Source organism: Anabrus simplex, chromosome 6 (assembly GCF_040414725.1).
Source record: "Anabrus simplex isolate iqAnaSimp1 chromosome 6, ASM4041472v1, whole genome shotgun sequence".
NCBI classification, from domain to species: domain Eukaryota; kingdom Metazoa; phylum Arthropoda; class Insecta; order Orthoptera; family Tettigoniidae; genus Anabrus; species Anabrus simplex.
The window spans coordinates 174,624,277-174,645,997 of record NC_090270.1 but is presented as its reverse complement, the minus strand read 5'-3'; the positions used below and the strand labels follow the sequence as shown (position 1 = coordinate 174,645,997).

The following is a 21,721-nucleotide window of genomic DNA, read 5'->3' as shown; positions in this document are numbered from 1 at the left end:
TGGATTTGCACACCGGCCTGAAGGAGAACACGGACCCTTCCATTTATCAGACTTTCTGTCCATTGTTGGCCAGTATCCCGATTCGGTTGTTTACACGATGGTTTGATGGCAGAAGCAGGAGTAGGCTGTGCGTTCATTGTTAACCATAAGTTTTTTTTCCCTGACTGAATCTGTAGTGTGTACACAGCATAGCTCTGTGCTATCTGTGAAGCTCTGCAGTACACACTGCTCAATGAGTGCCGGGACTTTCTGCTGTATACCAACTCTTTGAGCGCTCTACAATGTATAGATATGTTTCCCTTGGCACCCTCTGGTGCAGCGGATCCAGGACCTGTTGGCCGGGTGTTCGGATGCCGGCACCAGAATTACATTTATGAGGCCCCCAAGTCACATGGGTGTAGAGGGAAACAAGCTAGCTGACTAGGCTGCCAAGAAGGCTGTTACATTGCCCCCGTTGCCTTTTACAGGGTTCCAGCCAGTGATATTTGCTCTCAGCAGAGACATTTGGTTATGTCCCATAAGGAGATGGAGTCGCAGGCCATCCCTCTCCCAAATAAGCTGAGAACGATAAAAGGAATTGCGTAGGCATGGAAGATTTAGTTTCGGGCTTTTCAGAGAAAAGCAGTGGTATTATGTTGTCTTCGAATTGGTCATGGCATAGTAAGGCACTCCTACCTACTGAAGAGTAACCCCCTTTCCCCCCCTGTGTGTACTTGTGGCGGTCATCTAACCGTGGTACACATCCTTTCGGAGTACGTGGACCTGGCCGATCTGCGCCATAGTCTAAAACTCCCGAGTGCCATTTCCCTCATCCTACGAGATGATGAACAATCAGCAGACCTTGTCATCCGTTTATTGACGTATAGTGGTGGCCTTTTTTATCGTGTGTAAAAGTGTATTTTGTATTAGTGTAATTTTTGTGAATTACACTTTTATCCCATTGACTCTATTTTAGTTACTGTTTGTGTAATGTGTTGCTTTTTACTTCCAACTTGAATGACATATATATATGCACTTCAAGGCAATGCCTTATTCCATTGTAATCTAAATTTCCTATAATTGTATTAACAAATAAGGCATTGCGAATTAGATCCACTGATTATTTTAATTTCATAACCATTTTTCATCATCATTTGTCTTAAATTTTAGTCATGGGATATATTTTAAACTGTTAATGATCATGTCTTTTCGTTCCATCTCATACCATTAGGGGCTGATGACCTAGCTGTTAGGCCCCTTTAAACAACAATCAACCGGGCGAGTTGGCCATGCGGTAAGGAGCGCACAGCTGTGAGCTCGGACCTGAGAGATAGTGGGTTTGAACCCCACTGTCGGCAGCCCTGAAGATGGTTTTCCATGGTTTCCCATTTTCACACCAGGCAAATGCTGGTGGTGTACCTTAATTAAGGCCACGGCTGCTTCCTTCCCATTTCTAAGCCTTTCCTGTCCCATCGTTGCCATAAGACCTATCTGTGTCGGTGCAACGTAAAGCAAAAAGAAATCAATCATCCTCAATTTTATGACGAGTGGCCTTTGTTCATTGCATGTGTTCTTAGTGATGTATTGTTCTCTGGGGTCAGTTTATTTATTCTGCTCTACCATGTGTGTTTTTGTTCAGGTTATGTGTTATTTCTCCTAAGTATTTAAATTTATCAATGCTTTTGATTCCTGTTCTATTGTAATTTTTCATAAGAGTGGTGGTTAGTTAACGTTTCTCTTTTCAAAGGATATTCAGAGGCTGATATTCTGTGCTATTTCCTATGATGATTTAACTTGTCGGGCTTCCTGAGCATTGATGGACTGGAGAGCAAGGTCATCAGCGTATCCCAGGCATTTTAATCTCATGTTGTCTTTGTATCTTCCTATTTAGATGTTCTTGATTTATCTGTGTACAATTCTCTCATTATGTATTCCAAGGCACAGTTGAACAGCAGTAGTGACGGACAGTCTCCCTGTCTTAAACCTGTTTTTATGAGTAATTGCTCAGAAAATTCCCTTCTGAACTTGACTTTAGATTTTATGTTGGTTAAGGTGAGTTCTATCAATTTGATTAATTTTGGTTGAGTCCAAAATTTATTATTATTATTATTATTATTATTATTATTATTATTATTATTATTATTATTATTATTATTATTATTATTACTGCTACTAAATATGTGACCCGTTGTGTGTAAAGGGGACCTAATGTTGGATTTATCATTTTTGAGATTTTTGTGGTTCTAAATTTGGCGTAAGATGCTCGACATTTAAAAAGATACTTTCATGCTTCTAGGTACAATACTCCAGAAAATATTGACTGTTGCTATTAAGACCACTATATTGTGAGAAAAACGCAGTTACAGTTTTCACTAATTTTCTTACCAAGTGTACAAAGTTTTCATGGCCTTGAGTAGTGAAAACTTGTGATAGTACATATCACACCCCCGAATTATATGTAGAAGGTAGAGATATTATTGTCAGTATTCGATTTATTATTATTATTATTATTATTATTATTATTATTATTATTATTATTATTATTATTATTATTATCGGTATTTCATTTGTATGTTTTGTCATTTATATTTATAAGCTGGAAGATATCCACATATGTAGGTATGAGTAATTTGTTTTGCACGAGTGGGAAAACATTGCTTTAATAACTCTGGTAATTCGAATGAGTCATATGGCTACCCCAGTGTCTGTTGTGATGTACTTGTGTCGGGAAATTCACGAGTCATGTATATATCCCAGCCTGATGAGATGAGCTTGTTGTTGTACCAGGGAAATTTGATGATTCATGTAAAACTCCCGAGAGTTTGTTATTGTCTTGGGAGGAAGTAGTAGTTCAGGGCTTGGTCTTGACAAGAGGTTCACTCATGATTGGTGGGCAAGCACCAATCAAGACGTCTCATCTGAGAGGAGGGGGATGTTGATGTCTATAAAGGTTGATCATACGGCGGCAACCGAGGACATTGTATGGAACATTGTAAGGGTGATTGTAGAGGTGATTGTAAAGGAACGAGAAGGAAGATAACTACAACTACAACTGACGCACTGTCCGGGAAGGAAGTGGTGCAGATACACGGTACTGGAGTGACACGGCTGCAATGGACTGGACTTCAAACGTTCGTGGAGCGTAGTCTACTTATGTTCGTGGAAAGTGGCTGATTGTGGAGAGTGCTTGCGCATTAAGTATTGTAGCACTTGTGGCGGCCTAGCATTATATGTTGGTGAAAGCTATCTTTCCATATTTATGTTGAGGATCGACAGACGTGTGTGTATATATCTTTACAACAAGTGTTAAAATATGTGAACACAGTAGTACAAGGTACAGTATCTGTGTGATGTGATAACTGCCGATTATGAGGATCGGTAAATCGAATTAATATAGAGACAGTGAAGGGTGTTTATCTTCATACATGTACATTGTTCATCGGACCATCTACAAATGGTAGCTTAGTTCTCGCTTTCGTTTTCCCACGGTTTTCATTATTGTTGTTGTAAATATGGAGTCTTCCAGCAATATTTTTATGTGTGTATTATATGTATAATGTTGTATGTTGATGAGGTGCTCATGCACGGAATTTGTTCAGAATATAGTTAGCTATTTTAGAATCAGTGTTATTGATAAACCTAGGTGCAGTTCCTACCTAATTAGTCGTTTTCAGGAGGTTAGGTAAGGCCTGCAGCAGATGTACCAGTACGCAGCATTATGTACACGCCCTGGGATATAAAGTCTATCATGCTCTTATCTAAATTTGAGGGATCCATTCTGGTGAACTCTGGCGCCCATACTACGGACATTTCGGTTAATTATGCTTATTAATTTTATTAAGTTTTTGAGTAATTTTATTTATATATTTTTATTCATGATTTTATTTATTATCATCAAAAAGTTACAAACTTGAACTGCTGAGTAACTGAGTTTAAGAAGACCCATAGGTATTCCAAGAAGTCAAAACATTGAAGTGCAATTTTTACCACCCCAGACACTTTTGTTCAGCTCTACTGTAAAATATATGTTGCAGACTTTGGGCCCCTTTCTGTGCAACAGGTCACATATGAGAAAGAATTAACTCTCATTGTTATCTTTGAAACTACCATTACAAACTAGAAGCAACATGACACAAAATAACATAAGAAACAAATGTACATTACCACATGCATTCACTCCCAAGATTTATTCAACCTGGCTACATGCATCGGAGTCTAACAGGTGACTTAAAGGAATTAAATCTATGTTCAGCTCTAATGTTATTCTGGCTCCATTTACAACAAAGGAATGACTAAATGCTGCCAACCTGCCGAGGGGGATAACAGTGGAGCATCTGATGTACTGGTGGAAAGAGAATATGAAATTCTAACTGGAATGACAAATAGAAGCATGAACAGGCTCACTGTTATTTGCAGTAATGTAACTGCTAACCAGCAAAGCTGAACTTTAAGGCAAACAACAGCTTGCTTTACTAGGTGCAGTTTACCTGTGAAGTTCAGGAATTTAAGGTCATTTCCCCGTTATCACACCACTTTCAATGATCTGCTTCCTGTGGTGAGGGCTCTTATCAACATTCCATTCACAAGAGATAACAATGAACATTTTCAGGGCTTGAAGAATATGACCATACTAACTGGTAATAGCATGAATTCTTGATGAGATAAATGAGGTATTTTTATATTGATTTAATAGGAAGGGAATCAGGTCTTCAAATTTATGACATGCTAAGTGAGGAAAAGTCTTTATGAGAAACACACCAATAAGGTTTTATCGTATTTCATATTGATATTAGTGAACTATATTTTGCCTGATTATCCACAGTATGATTGTATCATCGACTGTTCTTTTAGTAGCAGACGGAAAGTTAAACGTTTTGCCTTCAGACCATTCGAAAGTTTACCTTTTATTCTTGAACAAGGTATGTTGTAACTTCAAGGGATATTTGCATGATTTTTAGTAATGTTTTCAACAGTTCTGTTAATTTATTTAATTTTGAAACATTTCTGCTGCCTACAACGATAAACTACTGTCACATCTGACGGATTAACATAAGACATACTGGAATTCATAAAGTTAAGAAAATACGGCATAAGTACAAAATACACAATTATTTTATGGTTGGTCTGTGGATGAGTTCATGTAGTTATTCAGGGTAAATAGTTTCAGAAAACTTGTTCTGTCAATACTATGTGTGTGTGTTCTTTGTTACAGTCTGGCTGATCGCATGCGCTCATTACCTCCACATCCCAACATTGTGGAAATGTACTGTGTGTTTGCTGACCGTATCCCTTATCTACCAGAGTCTCTCTCTCTCTACCCCGATGCTCTTCCAGCTCGCATCAACCCACAAGGATATGGTCGCAACATGAGCCTCTTCTTGCTCATGAAGAGGTGAGAGTTTGGATTTTTTTCTCTTCATTTCCTGTTTCCAGTTCTCTGCCGCATCACATTATGAATCATGGACTCCCATAATTACCTGTCTCATATCACAGTTCAAAATTTCTATTTTTTTAGTTTATTTACTTTATTACTTTTATTATTACTTTATTTTTTTTAATGTATGAAATTGGAAAGGTGTAAATGATATAGGTGGGACAAGGTGTAAATCTTCGTTTGCAATCTGTATAAGCTGGAAAGATTAATGTAAACAGGAATAGGATGGGGATACATATTTTACTCATTTTCTCTGAATCTGCTGAATTAATTACTAAATTAACATTACCACATTAACATCCATATAATTTTTTCAGTTTCTAAAGAGATTTTTGTAAAAAAATATTTAAGGTAAATTATGTATTAGGAATGGGTCATGGTGTAGGTTACTGTAGTTACATCCTAGTTCGTGAACCATGGGCAACGGCTGAGTGACCTAGTAAGCGGTCCCGAGAGTCAAGATAACAGTTGCTATGGAATGGGAGTGGGCATCTCGGATATATTCTGAGCCGTGGCCCTCCTGGTGCTCGGGCGGCTAGGACTATACAATCCACCGTGGTCCCTAACCCGTTTGAGGAGAGATCCTCAATTGGACTACGTGTAAGTAGGGTAGCATTCTGCTTCATGAAATTACCGAGCTCAGAACATTTTAAGCAAGCCTCGGTCCTATGGGAGTAACTGAATTCCACTCCCATTTGACAGGCGAGGGACTCCTTGGAAACAACTTGGCGACAAAATGGAATTTGATGGGGACCTATCAATATTAATGGGGCTTATGGAAGAAAGTAGAACTGGCTGAGTTAGCAAAAAGTATGCATCTGGATGTACTAGGAGTAAGTGATATTCGGGTAAGGGGAGATAATGAGGAAGAGATTATAAAGTGTACTTGACGGGTGTTAAAAAGGGAAGGGCAGAGTATGGGATAGAACTGTTTATCAGGAGTAATATTGCATGTAACGTTATTTCTGTTAGGCATGTAAATGAGCGAATGATGTGGGTAGATTTGTCAGAGTAATTAGGACGAGAATTATCTCGGTGTATTCACCATGTGAGAGTGCAGATGAGGATGAAGTTGAAAAGTTTTATGAACCTTTGAGTGACATCATAGTCAGGGTCAACAGCAAGGGTAAGATAGTGCTAATGGGCGATTTCTGTATGAAAGTTGGAAATAGAACTGAAGGATACAAAAAGGTGATTGGTAAATGTGGGGAAGATATGTACCTGTTCCAGCTTTTTATCATCAATCTGACATTCAATTTTGTTGACTTTCTTGCCTACTTAGTTGTGAATCAATTTAGTCTTCAAGAGGATAATTTTCATACCATACCCATTGCACTTATTTTCAAGTTACAAGATATTAGACTGCAGGCTTTTGGCACAATCTGCCATTAACACCAAGTCGTCAGCATAGGCCAGGCTTACAACATTTACAACATTTCCACCTAACTGAATCCCTCCCTGCTACTTTATACCTTTCAACAGATGATCCATGTAAACTACGAACGGCAAAGGTGAAAGATTACAGCCTTGTCCTACCCCTGTGAGTACCCTGAACAAAGAACTCATTCTACCATCAATTCTCACTGCAGCACAATTGTCAACATATATGCCTTTGATTTTAATAATCTACCCTTAATTCCATAGCCCCCCACAGTATGGCGAACATCTTTTCCCTCGGTACCCTGTCATATGCTCTCTTTAGATCTACGAAACAAACACAACTGTCCATTCCTCATAACGTTTTTCAATTACCTGACACATACTGAAAATCTGATCCTGACAGCCCCTCTGTTGTCTGAAACCACACTGGTTTTCATCCAACTTCCTCTCAAACCACTGATCGTACACTCCCTTCCAAGATGCCAGTGAATACTTTGCCTGGTATACTAATCAATGACATACCTCGGTAGTTGTTGCAATCCTTCCTGTTCTGTTGCTTATAGATTGGTGCAATTACTGCTTTTGTCCAATCTGAAGGTACCTTACCAACACTCCACGCTAATTTTACTACTCTATGAAGCTATTTCATCCCTGCCTTCCCACTACACCATTTCAGATCTAATTTAATTTATTCCTGCTGCTTTATGACAATGGAGTTTATTTACCATCCTCTCCACTTCCTCAAGCATAATTTCACTAACATAATTTTCTTCCTCCCCATGAGCTTGGTTGTTCGTGACACCCCCAGGAAGATTTCCTCTTACATTGAGATTTTCAAAATATTCCCTCCACCTGTCCTGTGATTCCCTGGGATCTATTATGAGTTCACCTGAATTACCCAAAACACTGTTCATTTCCTTTTTCCCTGCTTTCCTAAGGTTCTTCATTACTGTCCAGAAAGGTTCGGCTGCTTCTTGACTTTACACAATTAATGTGAAATTTGGCACTGTATGCTCGTGGCAAGTTGAGGAAAATCTGGTGTATAACTGGAACAGGCTGCTCTTAATTAATCATCCAGGTGTGAGTCTGTCAGGTAGGATCAGAATTTGTTTTTTATTATATTCACAGTCAAAAACGCAACTTCACAAAGATGTGTTGAACTAGAACAAAAGATTTTCAGAGCAACACTGAGGACAATGGGGTATTTTTTTACTGTGCACCAGAGTCCAGAAATTGTCACATGTTGTGTGGGAGGATTTCAAAGAAACGTCTGAAGATTTAAAATTTCCATTTCTAATTCTAATTTCTAATTCTTCAGGACCAATATTCAAAGCTTTCACAAATCTAACCTCCAAGGTCACAAATGTCAACAGAAGCAAAGTGATTATTAACAAACATAATCACTGGTTCAAGCATTGAAAACTGGCTAAATCTACTGCCAAATTTGGACTCGAGAGTTTCAAGATGTTTGGCAAGAGATGAAAAATAGTGCTTGCTGCCATTTACTGTTTCTGCCATATGTTTCGAATTTGGAAAATGTGAAAGGGAATTTCCATTATAATGGATAATCCATAACTTTAGTTTCTTTTCTAATGAATTAACATACCTGAAATATTATCTTTTTCTTGCAATTTGAGATTTAACTCATTTTTTAGGTGATATCTGCCAGGAAAGCTAAATCTATTAGCCATGATATCATAAAGTTTGTAATAATATTGCCCAGGAGATGATTTCATAAACAGACAGCAGAACTATATCCAAAGTATATCTCAGAAATGTAAAATGTTAAACGTAAAAATTGGTATGTGGAATTTCCTGTAAAAGTAAAGAAACACAGGTAATTTGTTTTCGGAAACTCCACTTACGGGGAACTAAAAAGGGGATGAAACTTTAAAATGAGCCTGTATACAGTATATCTCAAACTTAACATGTTACAGAAGTGAGAAATGGTATTTTTAATCTCTATTAAAAATAAAGAAACATGTATTTTTTATTTTCAGAAAAACCATTTAGGTGGGGAATAAAAATGACTAAAAAAGGGGTTTAATTATTTTTGTTACGATACTCGTATCTCAAAAACTGGAGATGTTACAGACGTGAAAATTGGTATTTGGAATCTGCTTTAAAAGTAAAGAAACACGTATTCCTTTGATTTAGTAAAATCCAACGGATGGAGCAGGGGTAAAAGAATTGAAAAATTAATTGAATTAATTGTATGAGAATACTGACATCTAATAAAAATATAAGTTGTTACAGACAGGAAAACTGGTATTTGGATCTCCTTTAAAAACGAAGAAAAACTCATTTTGGGGGGGAAAATCATCTTGGGGGGCGGGGGTGAAAAGGAGTTGAAGTCCTTTTATGACACATATCACATATTTAAAAAACTGAAGATGTTACAGCCGTGTTTCGGAAAATTCGCTTAACGGGGTTGAGTGGAAGTGAAAAAATGTGAATTCTTTTTATGGGGATACTTATATCTTAAAACTGAAGGTAACAGACATGAACATTGGTATTTGGAATCTTCTTTAAAAGTAAATGAAACGCCTTTGGGGGGGGTAAATCAACTTAACGGTGGTGAGGTGTAAAAGGAGTTGAGACAAATTGATTTTAGTGTTCATAATGTACTTGATTTTGATCATAAACCAACAATTTTTAATCTTTCCTGGGTTCGTTTTCAAGAACCATCTTTTCCTTTGGAGAACTTAACACGTTGACTGCCAGGACACATAGCAAGAAATGTCCTAGTGGCCAAAGCATTTTTTCTTCTATGCATGTAGTAAATAAGCAGTAACGCAAATTTGGAAGTGATATTTCACTTAAGTGTTCAATGTATGTACGAAATGCAATAAAAAATTCCCAGCACGCCGAGGTACCGCCATGACCCCACAGAAAAGTTCACTGCATGGTCTTGCCTAGACGGCCAAAGCGGTACAGTCTAGCAGTGCTAGAAGCTTGCATTGCTTGATAGTACACATTGTAGATAACAGAGCGTGCCACGATTTGTTTAATAGTACTTAGGACTACAATCGCAACGGAGAGGTTAGTTATAAAAATGAAACAGTTTTCTTCTCGAACTCGGAAGATAATGACGCTAGCCCATCAGTATGATAATTTTGGTAGGTAGTGTCCATGTCAAACTGATCTATTACGTTTTGCAACACAAAAACACTTCACCAAATCAAATTTGAAATATATTTCCTATCTACTCCTTGCCAAATGCTCAGTGGTAATGTAAAATGTTGCTATGTTGTCATTTAGGAGATGCAAATACACTCATGTTTATGCTATATTTATTGCGATAAGCGTACAAATCAGCTCGGGTACAGGTGCAACAACTTAGAAGGAATCAGTGTGCCTATTGATTAGGTAAGCATAAGCTTGGGGTGAAAATGGGAAATCTCAGAAAACTATAACCATGTTTCCAGTAAGTAGGATTCAAACCCACAGTCTCCAAAATCTTGAGCTTGCGGGATAACTAACCCGGCTCACCTAAGCACATGGCCTAACTGATTGGATAAATACTCACATATTGCCAATAAAAGGAGTCTGGATTAATAAAAAATAAGGACTATATTTTGGAAACCAAGCTCACCAAGATTTGCTTCGAGGCCATAGTGGTGCGTTAGCATAGTGAATTCAACAGCTCAGCGGTCCACCGGCCCGACAGGAAAAGTCATATAGCAACACTTGTCAGCGGTACTTTGTACTGCCATGGCCTCGTGAGACACGTGTTAGTTAGATTACAGTAGATTCTCTTGGCATATAAATAAAAATTTAAACATATTTGAAATAAACGATAGGAATGATATTGACCATGCAATTGTTCACCTCTATAATAATGTCAATAATGCACTGAAGTATATAATTCGTATCGCCAGAAATCCCGCGCACTTGCCTACGCGCGACAATGGTGCTGGTCACATTGTCAGCAATGACAATGACAGCAGATGTAATAATTTACCACCAAGTAGCAGTCTTGCATCTTGCTGCGGGGTCCATAATAATAATAATAATAATAATGTTCTGGACAATCGTCCAAATGTGCGGACCGCAGTGGAAATGGGTCCTGGCTGGGTAATGACTACGAATGCAGTCCGGCCGTGGGTTCAGTACCGCCAAGGCACCCAAGACGACACCACGCCGGATCTCCTCAAGGATTTGATACATATTAAAAATGCTTATATGGAAAGATGGCAAAGATTTAGGGACCCAGCTGACCGGGCGGAATACCTGGATCTATCCCGGGAAGTACGAAATCGATTGCTGGAAAGAAAGATTGAAAAATAGGAACTAAGAGGTATTCTCTCAGAAATCGAGTCAGATTGCAAATTTTGGCGGATTCTCTCAGAAAACGGGTCAGATAGCGAATTTTGGCGGATTAGATATAAAACGTTGAGCATTCAATTATAAATTTCAGTATAATACCGTTGCGAAGCACGGGTATCTTGCTAGTATAGAATAAAGATGAAGGCTAAAGAAGTCATTTACAAGGAATATTACATACCTATAATGAGATGCAGGAGAAACATGGACAGTGACTCCGAGAGATTAGTAGAGTACAGGCAACTGAAATGAAATTCCTAGGAGTATGGTACAGAAGACAAGGAGAGATAGAGTAAGGAATGAAAATGTATGACAAGAGCTAAATGTGCAGAAATTAAGTGACAAACTGGAACAGAACAGATTGAGGTTGTTTGGACATGTCAAACAGATGAAAGAAGAAAGGCTGCCAAGGCAAGCACTGGAAAGACAGATGACTGAGAAGAGAGGGCGAGGAAGACAAAGATTATGATCGATGGACTATGTGAAAAACAGCATAGGGCAGTGGAACCTGGACTGGAACACAGTGTAGGATGAGGAGTGGTGGAGAGACAGGACAAAGTGGAGAGGAACCATATTTGTCCCCACCCCAGTGTCTGCTCGAAAAAGGGGGGAAACGATTATATTTCTCTTAAAGCCATTAAAGATAGGTCTCAGGGTTGATTCTGGTGTACAGAGTGGCACTTGGGTTCTGGTGAGGATTAATCAAACTTAATTGAGAAAAACAGTGGAACTTCCATTCTCCATTCCTGGAGGGACCACGGGGGAAAAAAACGTCCAACACGGGAAAACAGAAAATCCAGGAACAAATGGAAACAGTCAACAATTTGGCCAAACATCACAAAAATGAAATGCGTATTATAATATTACATACACTCCTAAGCCAAGCCAAACCAAACCAAACCACAGCCCCTGTGGGCCTTGACCTACCAAGCGACCGCTGATCAGGCCGAAGGACTGCAGATTAAGAGGTGACGCATGGTCACTGTGACATCCTCCTGACTGTTATTGCTGGCTCTTTGGACAGGGGTTGCCATGTCACCATTACACAGCTCCTCAATTAAAGGTAATGATGTAGGCTGAGTGAACCTGGAACAAACTCTCATATCCAAGTAAAAATGCCTGAACTGGCCAGAAATTGAACCTGGGCCCTCTGAGAGGCAGGAAAATTATACCGCAGGCCGGCTTCAAACATTACCAGTACGATAGTTAAAATTCTGTATACTTTACATTCAGTTTTACCTGGGAAACTTTGTCAATTTCCCGTGAAAACTTATTTCAGTTCAGCAACTTTGATCGGCCAATTTCTTTGAAAAATTTAATAATGCCAAGGCAAATAATCGACCACTAATGGTAGGCCTATTCAGTTCTCTAATCAAATAAAATAAAGCACATTAGATATAAGAGCACCCAACATGATGGCAAAACCCCTTCTTTTTTTTAATCTTCCATTGTAATTTGGTCACTGGTACTTGCACTGTTCGTTGTCAGTTTCTGGAAATCTTGTACCGCGTATATTAGGTCTGCATAGACTTTCAAAGTTTGTGTTGAACTCGAGAATATGGTTTTGAATGTGAGCATAGAGTCCCAAAAGTTCTCGAATGCATTATATTCAATATTGCCCATCACTAATCACAGTCAAATTGGAAAGACAAAAAATATAATAAGAACTTCAGAAATTATGGTTATTTGCGACCTTGAGCTCAGCTGGAGAAGTGCTCGCTGCACAAGTTGGTACGAATGGGAAATGATACAAACTTTTTAAATGTAATGTTGCGCAAATAAAATGACAGCCCATGCCTTTATGTAAGATGCAACATCTGTTCTGGTTTAAATTTAAGAATTTCATTTTTAAGCCTGTATAGAAAAATCCACCTTTTCAATACTAATGTTAAACTAAACAAGTTATAACATTTACTTGGAACTAGTTTCGACGCTGGTGAGAGTCATCTTTAGCCAAATATGAAGAGAGGCAATCGTAAATAAACATATATCACTGCACATATAAACACTCTTAATATGGGACTTACGATGCCCCTAATAGTATCTGGAGAAAACTTCAAATGATCACACATCTTGGGGCTCTAAGCAAGACGATGAAAATGGAACTAAGGTCTCAGAATGGGCTGAAGTAAACAACCTTGCACTGATATATGTCCGCAAAGATAAGGGAACGTTTCACTCTGGCCGTTGGGAATGTGACTACACACCAGATCTTTGCATGTCTCGCACAGTTTTATGTCCCCATTTGCCGTCTTAGGAGACAAGTGCTCAATAACTTCCCACACAGCCAGCATAGACCTGTAATCTACCAAATAGGAATTCAGATCCCAGTTATACAGTCTACACCCAGACCTCACTGGAACTTTCAGAAAGCAGACTAGGTTGCTTGTGTGTCGTCTACTGATGCCAACATCATATGGATTAAGCCAGTCCCAGAAAACTACACGAGGTTTGTTGGCTTAATAAAATCAGCAGCAAAAACATGTATTCCTTGAGGATTCCATAAAGACTACATACCGGGATGGAGTGAAGAGTTCAGCAGACTGAGTAAGGAATTTGAAGGAAATAGCAGCCACGAGAAAGCAACAGATTTACTACAATCACTTGATCTTACTAGAAAAGAGAAGTGGGTAAAACCTGTAGGACGTGAATTTCACCCATTCTAGCAGAAAAGCTGGGTCGCTTATTCGGAAATTAGATTTCACATCCATACCACCAAAGCAACATTCCCCAATCAAGGTAGAAGCAATCGAAGATCACCTCGTTTCTACCTTTAAAACACAAGGAATAAGCTGACCACAAAAGGGGTTAAAACTGAGCTTAAACAAGCAAAACGAGAAACCAAACCACACTCCACCTATTCACAACCTTTCCTATCACAAGAAGTCGATGGGGGATTAAAATCACTCCGAAATGGCAAAGCTGCAGGACTAGATGGAATCTGCCCAGAACTGCTAAAAAGCTGTGGTCCAGCTACAAGAAGATGGCTCGTTGCATTCTTCAGCTCCATACTTCAGTCAGGAAGACTTCCCCAATCTCCAAGAAGTCAAAAATTATTGCCCTTCTGAAACCAGGAAAGGATCCAACTCTCCCACAAAGCTGTCAACCTATAGCTCTACTCTGTGTCACCTACAAGTTATTGGACAGATTGATACTGAACCAAATAGCACCGGCCATCGAAACTTTCCTTCCAGTTGAGCAAGCAGGATTTCGACCTGGCCGTGATGACAGTGACAAAGTACTGTCCTTGACACATATCTGGAGGTTGGTTTGGAGAAGAATTTGAAAAGCATCTCTGTCTTAGATCTTACAGCTGCATATGACAGTCTGCTTAAACTGATTAAAGTTGTACCTTGCATAAAAATTGCTACACTGATTGACAGAATGTTAAGCAACCGACTATTAAAGATCACTCAGAACACAACAGAAGCAAATTCCACAAAGTCAACAATGGTCTGCCTCAAGGGTCAGTTCTATCTCCTACTCTCTTCAACTTGTACACCCACAACTTATCTGAAAGTGTCCCGAAAGTTCACATATGCGGACGATATTTTCTTTATAATTCAATGACCCAAGTTCACAGAAGCTGAAATAGTTCTTAATTGAGACCTTGAACTCTTGGAAGACTACTTTCAAAAATGGTATCTTCATCCCAACCCACAGAAAACATTGACATCTACATTCCATCTGAACAACGCAGAAGCGAACTATCATCCAAGGGTATTCTTCAAGAGTCGTGAGCTACATTATTGTGCCAATCCCAGTTATTTAGGAGTTACATTGGATATGACTCTTACGTAAAAAAAAAATCTGCAGAAAACCACGTACAGACTAAAAAGTCGTAATAACATTCTCCAACGATTGTCGGGAACTTCTTGGGGAGCGGATGGAAACACGTTTCGGACAACATCTTTGGCCTTGGTCTATTCTGCAGCAGAATACTGCTCTGGTGTCTGGCTTAACAGTGCTCACACACAGCTAGTAGACTTAAAACTTCACCAAACCATGCAGATCATAACTGGTACACTTCGTGCTACACTGCTCTAATGGTTACCGGTACTCAGCAATATAGTACCTCCACACTGCAGGAGACAGAAGGCCTTTCTTCAGCTATGGACCAGAATGCTGAAGAATGAATATCTACCTGTTCATAAGGATATGACACAAATGCACATGCCTTAAGTCTCGCCAGCCTGCTTGGAAGACTGCCGGGAAGATAACATCCAGCGACTTCAACTCCACCTCTAAATGGTCTACAGAGTGGTCTTTATCCCCACCTCGAGCAATAGTGGATATTAATAATCCATCCACAAAACTGGCAGGCTTTGATCTGCCACGCTGCACCTGGAGTAGACTAAATTGCATGAGATGTGGAGTAGGTAGAACAGCATCTACTTTACACACCTGGGGCTGGTCAGTTTCTCCATACTGTGATTGTGGGGAGGTTCACCAAACAATGAAACATGCAGTGCAGGAATATCCACTCTGTGCTTTCACTGGCACCATGGAAGACCTCAACTCAGCAACACCCGAAGCAGTGATGTGGGTGGCAGATTTGGACATTCACATTCAGTGAGATGTACATCTCTTGCACTCAGTGTGTATATATGAACAGTCAGAGTTGATGGATGGATAGTGATGCAAATATATTGTTTTCTTCTTGTTCTTTCAGACTTTGTAAATTGTTTTGTCTGTATAGATATGACAATTTGTATTTACTTAGTACTTACCTTTCACTGATCGTGTAAATAGTTTACAGGTTGTCGTTATTCATCATGTGCCTCTGCAATGCGATTGTATTTTACGTAAATATCACACAAGAACTCGTTCACTTCCTTATATAAATCACTTTATTTACACTGTACATCACAACACACAATTATATACAGTAGCAAATGACACTGCAACACTCCATAGCGGAGTACCCTGAAGTCGATTCTGACAAGTACAGATATCAACAACACCGACTTGCGCATTATAACATGCACTCTTGAATTCACCGACTCCGCCTCGGAGCCGAATAGTTGCTCACAGTCCATCACTTACCTGAGTCCTAAGAATTAAGAACTGACTTCACTGACTGACAGCTCGATATATATACTATTCGATCAATCATCTAGAATGATCAACTTCTAGAAGGGTTCTTACAACACGCTAATGTAACACACTCGAAACACCGATCGACCAGTTAGTCTAATGCGTACTCAAACTTTCGTTTTCTGTTTACTAATACACATGGAAATATCTACGACATTCGTAACGTCTCTACATGTATCTAGATAATAAAACCTTGCAGTAAGTTTCCAGAACCCCTCATATATACCAAATTATAGTACAATAAGTCTAACGTACGAACATTATGGAATTTTCTACCGCTTTCGACTATATAGATTTTGAGGTTAAACTTATACACAATACGTATTTAAGGTTATACAAATTTATACTACATATTTACAGGGAAACCATGTACTAGTCATGTTCAACATTTAATAAAAGATAATTTAGCATAATAATTGAAGGTTTTATACCAGTTACGATGTATTTACGACACTCCAAATAAATAAATAAATAAATAAATAAATAAATAAATAAATAAATAAATAAATAAATAACAAAAATCTGGAAGTCACGATTAGAATGACGCTTAACACAACATAATTCTTTTCACTCCAGTTAGAACTTTGAAAGTGAAAAGAATTATGTTGTGTTAAGCGTTGTTCTAATCGTGACTTCAAGATTTTGAAATTGTCATTATTTGAAGTTTTCTCCAGATACTTTTCGGGGCATAAGTCCTATATTAAGAGTGTTTATATGTGCATTGATATAATGATGTTTATTTACGATTGCCTGTTCTCATATTTGGCTGAAGATGACTCTCACCAGCGTTGAAACTAGTTCCAAGTAAATGTTATAACGTATTCAGTTTAATATTAATATTGAAAAGGTGGATTTTTAATTTTACTGATCTATCTGTTCTGGTCTCGATAACATAATCGTATATGATAATATTAAAATACTAAATTTGTATTAAGAAGGAGTTTTGATTCCTGCCTGAAAGGCCAGTGACTATACAGTGTGCTGAGGGAAGTGCTGAAAACTGTTTGGCGATACAATCAAAAAAATATTATTAAAAATATACATCTAACCCTTTATATAATGTAGATGTTTTACAACTACGAACATTTGACATAACTAGTTCCATCTTCAAGTAGAGCTGTCGAAATGCACTCTGCCTCCTTCCAACACCCCCTGTGGGTGGGGGACTCAAATGTAGAATACACCCCTGGTATCCCTTGCGTGTCGTAATAGGCGACTTAAAGGAGCGATTTGGGTGTAGACATGAATTGCGGTTTGGTATCGTGTGTTGGACCCCCTGTGGATGGGAGGGGATGAATACATTCACAGGTAATATCTGCCTATCGTAGAAGGCGTCTAAAAGGGTCATGTGGCCATCGGTCGGTCCCTTAATTTTTATTCCTTTTGAGGGTTAGTTGTAGACAAATTCAAAATTCTTGATGTGCGTGTTGCCCGGAGATGGGCCTCTTATGTGTGATAACGCTCAAAATACTGTTGGTGACCCCAGGAAGCCTTCGGGTGTGAGTGCCATGTACCCATGCAGTAGTGTCCGCCTGACAACACAGGTCCTCACACAGCCGAATGTCAGGACATATTATTGTTTTTTAAATTTTTTTTCTCTATGTTACTCCATACACGTTATGGGGTAGATGCTATTGCAGGTGATTGGAGGGAGGGCGTTCTAGTGCTTGTTGCCTCAATCGCGTATTGGGCATCGTCCAACATTGGACCCTGGGCAATACCTGCTACGACCAGGTGGGTATTGCCTTGGCTGCTTGGTTTGGCTACAGAAACCCCTGATCAAAGTGGTTGGCATTTTGGGAGGATGATTTTGGGCATGACTTTGAAAAGTCTTCAGCCTGTCCAAGATGGTCCCACACCAAAGTCTTTAACATTTGATTCCTTGAGGGGTTTGAAGTCCTTGGGAACAAGTGCAGTGTGAAGGAATGGGATCCAGCTTTCCTAAGTTTCTGGTTGCTACCAGAACTGATGGGAGTGACTTCAGGCTGGTCAAGTCTATTTTGTATAGTAGGCAAATAGGTGTCTGTGGCAAACTGGAAGATTGGGAAAAAATGTGCAACAGTAGTTTGTTGCTAAAGACTTGCACTGCCAAGCAAGCTGATTGGTTGCTCAAGTGCGACCACTTTGGCGATATTCTCGTCAAAGTGGAGGAGCACAATCTGGTTCGTGGAGTCATTTTCCGCCACGATGTCATCTTGAACGTTGTCAATGAGTTGATGGAAGACATGAAGCACCATGGTGTGATACATGTCTGGTGCATTATGCGGAAAGTCAGCGGCGAGGATTTTGCCACAAGTGCGTTCATTGTCTCCTTCAAATTGTCGGTGTTACCAGAAAAAAGTCACGGTAACAACGTATCGCTGCGATGTGAGGCCATACATCCCGCCTCCCATACGCTGTTATCAGCGCCAGAGGTTCGGGTATGTGGTATCTCGTTGCTCGAATCCGTCTGTATATGGTACTTGTGGCAGAATAGGTCACGGCGTAGAAGAGTGCAGAACTCCTTACAGGTGCACTAACTGCCCTGGTCTTCATTCATCCCGAGATCGGAACTGTCCGGTGTATCTTGGTGAGAAGAAGATGCAGGAGATCAAGACCCTGGATGGTCTTTCCTACCAGGAAGCGTGCTGTAAGTCAATTCTGTGAATGCACCAGCCAAGACGCTAGACTACGCGAAGATAGTACAGAGTCCTCCAGGTTCGTTGTTTACATCTTCTAAACCTGTTACCATCGCTGTGCCCAAGGCGGCTGTTGCTCCTGTGAGCAAAGCCGCAGAGTAAAAGCTCGAAGGGGGGGACCATCCTACCTTCGACCACAAACAAGTCTGTACCGTACCGCCTGGAAATCCCAAGCCGGCACAGCAGGAGGGGCAAGGCCAAGCCTTCCCCACAGAGAGATCGGCGAAAGCTGTTCCCATGCCATCAGAGGCAGCATTGTCGACCAGGGCTGGGAGAATATCTCCTAGCCCATCTAAACAAGAAAAGAAGGCGCCCTTACCAGGTGCTCCCGCAGTTCTCCTGCAAAGGGGGAGTCGCCCTACATCTGGAGGGTATGAATCAGCGCCAGCAGACACCTCTGCTTCTAAACCTACACGCTCCCCTTGTAGGAAGAAATCCCGCCCTCAAAATAAGTCGAAGTTTTGGGCATCAGTCCCCTCGTCCTGTGACGACGGGATGGACGTCCAGCTTTCCTCTAAATCTACGGATCTAGATGTTGATGTTAGTGCTTAGTTTTTAAGTATAACCTAACACTCTTCCCTTTTAGTCCACACTATGGTACTGTTACGGTGGAATTGTAACGGTTATGATAGGCATCTTGCTGAGCTGCGCCAGCTAATTAGCGAGTATTCAGTGAGTATAGTGTGCATTCAGGAAACTGATCTCAGACCAGGTCATCATACGGACATGAGAAAGTTTTGACTATACTCGACAGAACGACATTATGCCAACTGGGCTTCCGGTGGTGTTGGCATTTTTGTCCGTTCTGATACCTACAGCGAAGATTTTTCCACTAAGAACCCCGCAGGGGGCTGTAGCAGTTCGCGTTCCGCTGCCTGTCATAGCAACAGTGTGTAATGTTTATTTTCCACCAGGCCAGCCTTTTAATATAAATAATGTAACTGATCTTATACAGTAGATCAGCTTTACAGTAGATCAGCTTCCACCTCCATTGCTCTTAGTGGGAGATTTTAACGCCCATCACCCTATATGGGGCTCTCTGAAATGCATTGACCCAGGGGAAGGAAGTTGGAAACATTAATAAGAGAGCTGGATTTATGTATTTTGGATACAGGTGAACCAACTCATCTCAGTGTATGTTACGGCACATACTCTGCATAAACGTTAGTCTATGCAGCCTAACGCTGGTTCCCCTGTTTCGGTGGAATACACACGATGATCTCTGTGACAGCGACAGTTTTCCCATTGTTCATACCTTGTTGAAAGAAATCCGTCGAGGCTCCTCCTCGATGGTTTCTTGAACATGCTGATTGGCCGAAGTTCACATTACTAGCTGTCTTTAACGACATGACCAGTCCGTTCCATTCTATTCAGGGTCTCCTCACTGAAAACTCGTTCCTTGATGGAACGATGGAATTGCTGCAGCTATCAAACAACTCTATCATAGGCAGCCTACTGTGGCTAATTTGGTATTATTTTTAAAACTCCGTGTTAAGGCACAGGTTCTTATTCGACAGAGTAAGAAAGCTTCATGGGAGAGATGTGTCGTCTATGACGCCACATACTCCGTCATCTCAAGTGTGACTAAACTTCAACATAACTCAGGTATAAATGGATCATCTTCACTCCCGGGAATTTTCATTGCAAGAGTTTGCTATTTGTTATTGAATTTTTGTGTGTGAACTTGAAGAATTACAAAAATGTATTCTCCGCCAGAGATCTTGTTTTGATAGTACTTACAGCAGCTGAGAGTACGAAGTAAACAGTGTGATGGGGAAGGCATTTAAGACAGTGCACCAATAGTGAGAGGTGTTGGAAGTTATTGGGACTGTTTTTAAATTTTAGAATGTGAACAATGTGGAATCTTGTGTAGATTGAGTTCAAACTGTAGAGAAAGATCTGTAGAAAAACATTGACAATGTTGCAGTATGCAGCAAACTACACAATGCTAAATATGATACTTGTACAGTAAAATTGATACTGTTTGTTATACTGTATCTTTATTTAAATAATAAATTGTCAATAAAATTGGTTGTGTTTAGATGTTTGATTGCTTTTTGCCACTGTTCTAGTCTGACAAGGTTAAGAGGACGTTTTGGTTTTGGAAACTTAGAATATTATGAACAAATTGAGTACATAAAATTTAATTACCGGTATGACCGTTATAACTATTTTCTATTTATATTGTATACTGATAATGTTTCAGATTGACTTTGTGTGTACAATTTCCTTGTGATTTTTTGTTTATTCTTGTAGGTATGACTGCAGTCTGAAAGAGTACATTCAAGAAAGGCAACCTAGTGTGAGAGTAGCAGCATGTCTGCTGGCTCAACTTCTGGAGGGTGTGGCACACATGAATAGACATGGAATTGCTCACAGGTGTGTATAAACCCCTCTGTCACTGGTTTAGCATTGTAGATCTGGCTGGATCTGTGCCCCATTATTTGGTTGATGTATGCCAATTGGTCTTCATTTAGAGTTACACACAGAGCCCTCCAATATTTATTGCAGAAGACTTTCATGTCTTAAGACATGCCCCATCTGGCTCATTCTTTGAGCCAATGTACTCCACATGCATGGCCTCTCTCCAATCTTTCTTGGAGTTTCTTTGTTTGTCACCCATAAAATTTCCTGCATCCTTCTGTACCATCTCGTTTTGAATGCCTCAACCTGTCTCCTACCAGCCAAAACAAGGGTACATGCACTTGTGTTCACCAGTATACCCTCACGAGGCATTCCTAAGGCTTGCATTGGTGATCAGTGGGAAGAGATTTCCTTTGTGAATGTGTTTTGGCATGACTGATTTGACTGATATGACTGACCATTT

At 39.8% G+C, this 21,721-nt stretch overlaps 1 protein-coding gene across 1 annotated transcript in view; it reads left to right on the top strand.

Moving 5' to 3' along the window:
- Positions 1–21,721, top strand: part of Pink1 (PTEN-induced putative kinase 1) — a 139,703-nt gene that overhangs the window by 53,498 nt on the left and 64,484 nt on the right. The window contains exons 4-5 of the mRNA XM_067150067.2: positions 5,192–5,371; positions 21,151–21,273. Of these exons, the coding sequence (XP_067006168.2) occupies positions 5,192–5,371; positions 21,151–21,273 (303 nt within the window). The remainder of the gene's footprint in view (positions 1–5,191; positions 5,372–21,150; positions 21,274–21,721) is intronic.